The 11,141-nt window shown below is 37.3% G+C and overlaps 2 protein-coding genes across 2 annotated transcripts; one reads left to right on the plus strand and one right to left on the minus strand.

The window, feature by feature from the left end:
• Positions 1 to 296: 296 nt before the first annotated feature.
• Positions 297 to 5,152, minus strand: LOC134233604 (MICOS complex subunit Mic60-like). The gene is made up of 8 exons (XM_062715586.1): positions 4,997 to 5,152; positions 3,931 to 4,007; positions 3,148 to 3,355; positions 2,570 to 2,630; positions 2,151 to 2,264; positions 1,656 to 1,795; positions 1,210 to 1,307; positions 297 to 477 (listed from the first exon to the last, which is right to left on the minus strand). The coding sequence occupies exons 1-8, from the start codon at positions 5,036 to 5,038 to the stop codon at positions 312 to 314; spliced, it is 906 nt and encodes a 301-aa protein (XP_062571570.1). The 5' UTR covers positions 5,039 to 5,152; the 3' UTR covers positions 297 to 311.
• A 120-nt stretch (positions 5,153 to 5,272) lies between these two features.
• Positions 5,273 to 10,267, plus strand: LOC134233605 (large ribosomal subunit protein bL35m-like). The gene is made up of 3 exons (XM_062715587.1): positions 5,273 to 5,339; positions 7,836 to 8,019; positions 9,860 to 10,267. The coding sequence occupies exons 1-3, from the start codon at positions 5,306 to 5,308 to the stop codon at positions 10,218 to 10,220; spliced, it is 579 nt and encodes a 192-aa protein (XP_062571571.1). The 5' UTR covers positions 5,273 to 5,305; the 3' UTR covers positions 10,221 to 10,267.
• The last annotated feature ends 874 nt before the right edge of the window (positions 10,268 to 11,141 follow it).

The raw sequence follows: 11,141 nt of genomic DNA on the forward strand, positions 1-11,141 counted from the left end.
TAAATCCTTAGACCACTATGCGAGAAAAATAGGGTATGGGTTACATAGAGACACACTGACAGGAAGCATAATAATACATGTTATGATTTATTAACTGAATTATGACTTACAGCTGACTGTATGGCGTTTAGTTTACTGCTGGCTGTATTATTACATGTTATGACTTATTAACTGAATTATGACTTACAGCTGACTGTATGGCGTTCAGTTTACTGCTGGCTGTATTATTACATGTTATGACTTATTAACTGAATTATGACTTACAGCTGACTGTATGGCGTTTAGTTTACTGCTGGCTGTATTATTACATGTTATGACTTATTAACTGAGTTATAACTTACAGCTGACTGTATGGCGTTTAGTTTACTGCTGGCTGTATTATAGGCCTCTTGTGCTGCATTCAGGACTTTGTTACTTTTTGTTGATTTGCTGTTTCTCGCATCATCTACTATCGCCTTCAGTTTGTCCATTTCTGATCTACAAATGAAACACAGAGTTATGGTTCTTTGTCTTATATATTACTGAATTAATCTATGTGTGCTTGCATGTCACATCTAACTCCAATGTCATATAAACCATGGAGTCAATTAAACCTATTTGAAATTAATTATTTAATAATTCTAGGCATCTGACTTTAATATTACTAGTATACACATTGGTTTTCTTTTTCCTCTTCAAGTCTGATAAAAAAAAGTAAGTAGTAAGTAGTTAATGACTTCCAAACAAAACTTTGCTGACTGTACATGTACCATAACCATTATCTTTAGATAGATATAAATGAATTTTTTTAGGGCTGGGATGATACAACTTTTTCTATATCAATACGTATCACGATATTTAAGCCACGATACGATATGTATCATGATATGTTAAATTGCTTATAAAATCTTTTTTGCATTGAAATAAACAAATTATTTCTTTGCAAATACGAAAATTTATTCAAAATAGTTGTTTATATGTTGTAAAACAAAAATATTTTACTCAAATGGTGTTAATTATTATTCATTTCATATCTATATATTTATATTTAACTTATTTATTTTATATATTAAACCCCAAATGTTAAATAAACAAAGAAAAATAGAAGTCAGATTTTCATGGGCGATATTTCGATATTTCTTCATTTGTATCGATATGCGTATCATATTCACATATATCACGATATATCGATATCTCGATATATCGTCCCAGCCCTAAATTTTTTCCCACCTGAGTGACTCCATGACTTTTTTGGCGTTATCTGTGACCCCCTCTCTTTTCTGGAAAGCCTCAGACACGGCCTGCCACTGCCCCTCCTTGTTCAGGATCTGACATAGATATTAATGGTCTCATCAAGATAATTGTAAATTCAAGCAACTTACAAATGCTAAAATGATTCATTGTTCTTTTTCTCTGACAGACTGTGACCCCACCCTTTCCTTCTCTTTGCATACACATGCTAAAAACATATTACATTTCATGGTGTATTCTATTTAGCGATTTTGGCGGTAAGCAGAGTCAGCTAAATGTCTTGTATATCATGCATTTATATCTAGCACATTCAGATAGCCCTGAATCAAACCTATGATAACTTGTTGAAAAATTAATTTCTGCCAAATAAGGTACATGCCAGATATAGTACTAAATTTGCAGTAACCAGGAACCGTAACTCTTACATCTGTTTTGTCGTCCATGGCTGTTTGTAGGGCTTCGGAGTGTTGTTTGACTGATTCTATAACATCCTTCTGTAGATCTGAGGCCTCCTGGAGCCTAGTTTTACAGGAATCCATCAAATCCTTCAGTTTGGACTCCAGGGCTGAAAATTCAAAAAAAAAACAAAGTAACCTCAGCATTGGACTATCTGTCAAATGGCTTGATCTGAGCCATAAAATTGTACAAGTGATTATTACATGTTCTTATCATCAGTACATGTAGAATTCCGACTTTTATCATTGCTGATTTGTCTCCCCTTAATATTTAAAGTATCATCTCTCTCTCTCATTATCAGCATCTTCAGCCCTTTCATTCTCTCTGTGTGCTCTATGTATCAAACCCCCTGACCTCTTCCCTCTATCTCTCCCCTCACCAGTTCTTCAGCTCTTTCTCTCCTTATTGCCAAAGATTTGCTCTATGTCTAACCCCTCTCTCTCTCTTTCTCTCTCTCTGTTTACCTGTGTTTTCAGCCTTTTCTTTCTCTCTCTGTTGCTGTAGTTTTCGTTCTATGTCTAACTTTTCCCTCTCTTTAGCAGAGAGGGATGGTTGAGCTGGGGCAGGACTTGGTGTCTCTGTAAGATTTTTTTTTTCATTTTAAAACATCTTCCACAGGCAAAAAATGAGAAATGAAAATAACAGAAATCTTTCAATCTTAAGGTTAATATTGGCTCTTTTCTGAAAGATTTCCTGAAATTTAACCTAAACATCATACTGAAAACAAATACTTGTATTAATACAACCTTAAACATTCTTTGCATAATGTAATACTAAGTCAAAATTGGGATCATCAAAGAACTTTTCTCCTTTTTTTAAATTTTCAAACAGAGGGTGCCCACTGTTAAGGGTTACATCTTTCTCTAGAGGACCCCCTTCCTACCTTTGACTGTGCTCTTCACAGGTTCTGCCTTTGGTTCTGATTTCTTCACTACTGCCTGAGGCTGTTAAAGAAAAAATGGCAACTTAATTAAATTTTTTTTATCATTTTTAATCAGGGGGAAAAACGTGGAATTTAATATATGCACAAAAATTCTAATAGGTATATTGTAAAGATATCTGGGGCATAATTGAGAAGAAACAATTAAAAAAAACTTTTTAGTTGCAAGACAATCTGCTTAACTTAAAATTCAGAATCCATATATGTAATCACTGTGTGGGGTGCTTTATATCCATTGGGGTGGGGCAATTTTTAATAAGTGTGGTAGGAGCAGTTTATATACACGTAGGTTTGGGGTTTGTTTTTCTACTCACTGAGATTGCAATGGATTTCACTCAGTAGGATGGGGTGTTGTTTATTTTTCACTAGGATAGAGGTAATTTTTACTCACTGGGGTGGGGTTATTCATATTGACTGAAATAAGGGGTTCCTTTTACTGACAGGGTTAGGGAAATTTATATTCACTAGGTTGGGGGGATTTTTTTACTCAGTAGGGGGGAGGGGGGTTGTATTATACTCACTGGAGTGGGGGTGATTTTAGTCAGCGGTTTTGGTTCTTCTTCAGTGGTTTTTCCTGAGCCAGACACGAGGCCCATTATGGGATCATAAACGTATTCTTGGAATGGACTATACACATTTTTCTCCATCACTTTCTTAAATTCTGGATCCACAAACTCACCATAGGCAGCAGCCCCACCTAATGCTGCAGTAGGCAACAGGACAAACCACCTGTAATCAAACAAAGCAACAGTTACATCATTCACTGCAGATCTAGAAAGAGGACTTCTTACAGGGAAATTTTCACACCCTTTTAATTTTGCCCTTTTTGCCTATTTGCAATTTAAATAGGCACAATTTAATTAAATGGGGCCATTTCAAAGGAAACAAAATTATGTCTAACATCATGAACATACATCTGTGTTGGGGAGAATTCAAAATGGTGCAAAATTATTTGCAGGTATAAGCATGATAAAAGGGGTGAAAATATCTTTATTCTTAATACTGCAAAATCCACCTAGAGATAAACAGCTATGACAGCAATGAAGAGGACTGTTGATCAAGTGTTTTCACATGCTCATTCACTTCAGCTAAGCAACATAAAAAAATATATTTGTGGGATAAAGTTTAATAAATTTGCAATTTATGATTCTTGCAGCTGAAATTAAATATGTTAAATAATCAGATATGTAATCTTAATTCTGCATGCAATTTTCTTCCCATTTTAAGCAAAGAGTTCAATGTTGATGACAGTTTCCACATTAAGTACAGAGTACAGTGTTTAACTACAGTGTACAGTTACTTACTTTAGGACTCCACCTTTCTGGGGAGGGGGGCCTGATGCCATACATCTTTGTTGTACTGGCTTCACTGCGCTGGAGGTCTGAAAGGAAAATGTCAAGGTTAACTGTATCATGGTTATCAACACCAATCTTAGCCCTGCTGCAAAGATGATGGGTTTCCGATTCGTAGAGAAACCCTTGGCTAGTGAAGATGCACTTTGAGTGGGACCCCTCTAGGAGGCTGAGAAGAAGGGAATGTCAGAAGGGTTGAGATTCATATGTCTCAAATAAGTCTAACCTATCAAGTCAATCGAGCCGACAAAATGAATATTCTGGAATCAGTGTGATGTCATCATCATACCAGGTCCAGTCCAAAGACTATTTCTACCTACGTAGGTATTAATAGCTACCTAGGTATTTAAAGCTACCAAAAGTAGCTATTTTTACCTACTTTATATAATTTCTGCATTTTGCGACCAAAAAACCAAACGTCGCAACATGGTGAATACCATATTTTTTGATACGGTCACACTAATGATGGATACGACAAAATTTTGGCCAAAAAATGATTACTTCCTGAATCGGCAATTTTACATTAGTTTCTACGCAAAATTGATAATATACGAAGTTTTCATTTTTTGGCTAAATTTTTGTCATATTCATCATCAGTGTGACTGAATCAAGAAATGGTGTTCTCACCATGTTGCGCCGTTCCTGCATTTGGCCACAAAATGAAAATAAAGCAGAAAGTAGGTAAAAATAGCTACTTTGGGTAGCTTTAAATACCTAGGTAGCTATTAATACCTACGTAGGTAGAAATAGTCTTTGGACTGGACCTGCATACTGTTGCAAATATTGTCTTAGCCATTCATAGAAGGCAGCTAAAGCAAAGCCTTACTTTAGGATCAAATAAGTTTTTATGCAAATAATACAAAGTACAAAGCCATAAATAATTTGACTTTCATTTTGCTCTTGACAAGAGCAAAATGAAAGTTCATACCCAATGACAATTTCAAGATTTCATGGTTTCCAATCAAAGTGTAAAACATTTCGCCATCGAGTTTGCAATTTTAAGAAATGATAACGATACCTTGATCCGCGGGGTGACACCCCTCGCTGCTGCCCGCCACATCTTCTTACACCGAGAACCAAATTTTTATTTGTCCAGACAGCGCGACACCGGTCTTTCCTCACGTCCAAGGACAAAATTAATTTGTGAACGTCGATCCCGATAAAATAAGAAATAATTTCGGAAAATCATTTTTCATAATTTTAATTACTTTTATATAGTGAATTTTATTTTTTTCCCCTTTTAGTCCAATTCTCTCTAGTGTTATTTTCGTAATTTTTGATCAGATATATTTCGTTTTTATGAGTCGGGATCTGAAAGAAATAGAAAATGGCTGCCTCCATGATCAGGAATTTTTCCAAGGGTAAATGTTCAGTTTTATCCCAAAACTTGTACACAATCCGTATATCTATTTTTTTTAATTCATGTTATTTTATTTGGTTTTGTAAGATCACAACAGAACACCTTGCAATAGAGATAATTCAGGTTTTAATTTTCTGGATTTTTTTTAGTGTCACTATTTACAATAATTGCCAAATGATTGTAATGAATGCAACTGCTGATTGCTTGTTTATATAGATGAATATAGAGCATATGCAAATATACTGTAAAAAACTTTATGACCCAATTGAACCACCCAAATCAATATGTTTATATATGTGATACCGTGTCTGACCACCACATTCCTTCCTCTTGACAGTAAAGTTCTTTGGCTCCAAAGACACACATACATGCCAACTTTTGAAAATTCCCATGGGGGATTTTGCGCGTGACGACAATTTTCAAAGCTTTAAATTCACGACATTTTGTCGTGAACCTGAATCTAATTGTGTTTTCACTGATATCTATATCATTATTTATTATACATAATACATGTTCCTCATTTGAACATTTTTCTTCTGATTTCTTTCATATCATTCAATGCACCTACCAACATAAGTCTGAATCTGATTCAGCAACCAAAACAATGTATAGTTTCAACAATTTAATAACAAATTTAAGAAAAATACAGTGGCACATGATACATGAAAACAATATTGCATTGTTAAAATCTGGTTACTAAAATAGCTACTATTATAATTCAAGCAAATAAAATGTTACAAACTAAAAGAACATCATGTAGTTATTACTATTAAAATTCAGGTAAGAATAGGTAAAACAGAAGTTTCAATCACAGTCAAGATACAAACAATAAAACACTTATTAATCACCACTAAGAAACACAGTCTTTGTTATAAGACAAGCAGGCCTTTTTTGCTGACTGGAGCAATTCTTTGGAAGGTTTCACAAGGTTACAATGCTGAATGTTGTTAACTTTGGTGGTAAGCAGAGCACAGATGGTTTTGTTATCCAAATTAGCACGGGTCTCTGTCTGTATTTTCTTTACCATTGAGAATACTCTCTCACATTCAGCATTGGAGTTGGGCACAGTAAGCATGGCTTTCACTACTTTCCCCATAACTGGGAACCTTGGAGTCTTGGTAATGTTATTTCTCATTTCGTCCTCCCGCATGAGAATTTGGATGCAATTCTGCTGTCAGGGAACATCGTTTTACAAAGCTTGGTAAAGCAGTCTGCGACAAGAAACGGGAGGTTATGCTGTGCCACAAAATTGGCAAACAAAACCTCGGCACGTATCACATCTACAACATTGAACAAAGAATTTAGATTTTTTTTTAAAAATAAAATTAATTCAAAGTTAATGCATGTAAATTGTTCATTATCACAGAGATAATATATCTGTCAACTTACCCTCATCTTGGTCGAGTTTTGAACTGGTGAAGAAGTTTCTGGCAGACGGTGTCGAATTCTGCGACTTCAAAGTATTTTGGTGCAGGGCTGTGTTCATATGCTTTGTCACGTCATTCAGTGCACCATGGTCAACCCTGAAGTCTCTGTTGCACACTCTGCAGTATGCATGAGCCTGTCCTTGTTTTGACTTCGCCAACCATCCGGTGAATCTTGCGTCAGCCTCCCATTTTTCCCGGTAGGCCTATTTCGCTGCTGATCTACTCTTTTTTCGTGGTGGAGTTGCACCCATGGTGAATCGATATGCGAGATTCCCGATTGATCTCCACCATACCCCAGAATAGCATTAATTGTTATCAAAACATGATACATGCTCATAATTGACTGAGTAATCGTCACACTACACACAGGTAGGTATCCTCGATATGTAAATTACACGCGACCTAAGCGTGATGAATTCGGGAAATTTCATTGGTTGATAATACGAGAGGTTAACGAGATTTCACAATTGTCCCGATTTCAAACTCGGGTCAATTCGGAAATCAGAAATTTTGGTCGAAAAATGGTCAAATCGGGATTTAGGGGTAATTTTGCTTTCACGATCGTGATAGCGGGATGGCTGGGTAAAATCGGGAGAATCCCGCCTAAATTGGGAAAGTTGGCATGTATGGACACACAGTCACACACCCAGGTTATGTGTCATGTAATGACAAAGGAAAGAAATGTGATAGGTCAGACCAGGATTTGAACCCGGGTTCCCTGAATCTTCCAGTCAAGTGCTCTACCAACTGAGTTATCTGGCTATATACCTGTGATCAAACTCGATCTGAAAGGTCTTTAACTTCAAAGACACAAATCCAGGCTCAATATTCCCTGGAGGGTTTTCCACCTGTTCTACCAGGGCATGGCACAACATCAAATGTAATGTGAGAAGAGAGAAATGTGATGGATAAGATGGGGTTCAAATCCTTGTCTGTTGTATGTTTCTCCTCTCTTGTTACACATGTATATTAATATAATGTCTGTCTGTTATAACACAATGACAGATCATTTAACCTTTTGTCAGAAAGAATTATGATGATCCCTTTTATATATTTTGTTACTTTGACAGGGGCCAGAGTCATAGCGAGACATGCTTTCAGACATCCCACATGTGTCTACAATACAGAGATCCTGGCTCTATCTGGAAGTCACACAAACTGTACAAATCTCACTCAGCAGTTCTCTACCCTGAGTCTGGGAAATACAGACACTTACACAGAGAGGAGCATGTACAGAACACCTCACTCACAGAGGTAAGCATTGGTAAGGGAGACAGACAGACAGACACCTACAGACAGACAGACACCTACAGACAGACAGACAACTACACAGAGAGGAGCATGTACAGAACGTCTCACTCACAGAGGTAAGCATTGGTAAGGGAGACAGACAGACAGACAGACACCTACAGACAGACAGACACCTACACAGAGAGGAGCATGTACAGAACACCTCACTCACAGAGGTAAGCATTGGTAAGGGAGACAGACAGACAGACACCTACAGACAGACAGACACCTACAGACAGACAGACAACTACACAGAGAGGAGCATGTACAGAACGTCTCACTCACAGAGGTAAGCATTGGTAAGGGAGACAGACAGACAGACACCTACAGACAGACAGACACCTACACAGAGAGGAGCATGTACAGAACGTCTCACTCACAGAGGTAAGCATTGGTAAGGGAGACAGACAGACAGACAGACACCTACAGACAGACAGACACCTACACAGAGAGGAGCATGTACAGAACACCTCACTCACAGAGGTAAGCATTGGTAAGGGAGACAGACAGACAGACACCTACAGACAGACAGACACCTACAGACAGACAGACACCTACACAGAGAGGAGCATGTACAGAACGTCTCACTCACAGAGGTAAGCATTGGTAAGGGAGACAGACAGACAGACACCTACAGACAGACAGACAGCTACACAGAGAGGAGCATGTACAGAATGTCTCACTCACAGAGGTAAGCATTGGTAAGGGAGACAGACAGACAGCTAGACAGAGAGTAGTATGTACAGAACACCTCACTCACAGAGGTAAGCATTGATAAGGGAGACAGACAGACAGATAGCTACAGACACACAGATAGACAGCTACACAGAGAGGAGTATGTACAGAACGTCTCACTCACAGAGGTAAGCATTGGTAAGGGAGAGAGACAGACAGGCAGACAGACATACACTAACTTATACAGAGAAGAACATGTATGGGACATTGCAGAGGTAAGAGAGAGAGAGACAGACAGACAGACAGATGGACAGATAGACAGCTATGTACAGAACATCTCACTCACTAAGGTAAGTATTGATAAGGGAGAGAGACAGACAGACAGCTACAAAAAGGAGCATGTACAGAGCATCTCACTCACAGAGGTAAGCATTTATAAGGGAGACAGACAGACAGACACCTACAGACAGACAGACAGCTAGACAGACAGACAAACAGACACAAACACACACAAAGAGAAAGAAAAAGTCTCGGAGATTGCTTTATTTCATGTAATGTAGGGAATTGTATTGGGCTTCACAGAGATAATGTAGGCAAAGGGAGAAATCTCAGAAGTGCAGATTCTTAAAATGCTGGTATTATTGTACATTTATGATGTATGATATAACATTAATGATTACATCGCCTTGTATATATTATAAAAGACTGTGTACCTTCACTCCTTAGTAGGTTTTCTATCTTTCAGCTGCTCTCGTCCTGTGTGTTTGTAACGTCCAAAGTAGAGGGGGCAAAGACATAAAAATCTGTTATTCTGTCATAACAAATTAAATGTCTGGTAAACAATCAGAGTGATGGCCCTTGAATCTTAAGAAATTTTTGTAAAATCTGTTTTACTAACCCAATCTAATTAATATTAGATGTTCCAAATCCACTATCGCTTCTCAAACAAGCGATAGTGGATTCTGAATGTCTAATTTTAATTAGATTGTATCTAACCTTATCTATGATTATCAGTAATTTCGGTAATATAATTGATAGGAACTTCATTTAAATTACAAATCATGCACATAGTGAAATTAAAACTATCATGATTATTTGCTTATCTACAGTAATTGAACTTAAATTACAGATCCCTGCTTGAAGTTTGCACACCTTTCAAGACGACAGTCAGAACAAAGATTCGCTACAGCCGACTCAACAAAGACAAGACTGTCCGTCCTGTGATTCGACGATTTTACCGTCTGGACTGGGGGGCCTGGATCAGAACAAGATGCGGCCGGGGAAAGAAACGCTACCAAAAATCCTCAGCACGGAAAAAACGCCTGGATCAACACGTGTTTTGTAACAAACAACAAAATAAACTATTGGACCAACTGGTCACGCCGTTCTGGAGGAAAAAAATGTACTTTGTGGACGATCCTTATGAACCTTATCACAAGCGACACCATCTCTCTAGATATTTTAAGGAAAAACCTGTATTTTTACCATGATTGTTGAATGTTGGTTTATTGAAGAAAATAAATTGATTGTGCTTATATTATCGTTATCATTAGCATAAAAATGTAAGTTTATACATGTATGTTACTGAAGCTGCACTATGTGCAACTGCACACTATGTGCTGAGCCATTAATTCAGATCTTAAAGTCCTCATTAATTCTGTGAAGTTACAGTATGAGATACAAGGCTTACTAGCTGCAATAATGAAGCCCTTTCCGCCTTTTATTAGGGAAGGGGGATAAAAAAAATCATGGAGGGTTCAGGTTTACACGAGATGAAATGTGAAGATAACAGACAGAGCCTTTCTATAACAGTTCATTTCTTGTTCAATGGACAGTTCATGAAAAAAAAGTACGAGCAGGCAAGTGGTTAAAAATTAATGATATTTTTTGTAGGCAAGATTTCAGGTGGAGCGCAAAGAAATTTGAGTGGACAATTAATTTTTTACTGATTTGCAGCGTACACAGATTTATAATACTAAAAAAATAGAGTGGAAAAGGAACAAACAAGATGTGTTTGTGAAACACTATGCGCCCGGCGGCAACAAAGTTCAAAAAATCTATTTTTAGCATATTGGTCACAGTCAAGGTCACAAGGTCATTGACCATGGTGTCATTTGAAAGCACTTAATCGGTGGAGTACGCATCCCAAATATGAAGTCCCTGTCTCCTATGGTTCAAAAGTTATGGCAAAAAGTGTAAAAAGCTATTTTTAGCATATAGGTCACAGTCAAGGTCACAAGATCATTGACCTTGTCGTCCTTTGAAAGGACTTTATTAGTGGAGTATGCATATCAAATATGAAGTCCGTATCTCCTATGGTTAAAAAGTTATGACAGACAGTGGAAAAAGATATTTTTAGCATATAGGTCACAGACAAGGTCACAAGGTCATTGACCTTGGTGTCATTTGAA

Source organism: Saccostrea cucullata, unplaced genomic scaffold, assembly GCF_032062105.1.
Source record: "Saccostrea cucullata isolate Sc308-1 unplaced genomic scaffold, CSIRO_AGI_Scuc_v1 ctg4166, whole genome shotgun sequence".
Classification (NCBI taxonomy): domain Eukaryota; kingdom Metazoa; phylum Mollusca; class Bivalvia; order Ostreida; family Ostreidae; genus Saccostrea; species Saccostrea cuccullata.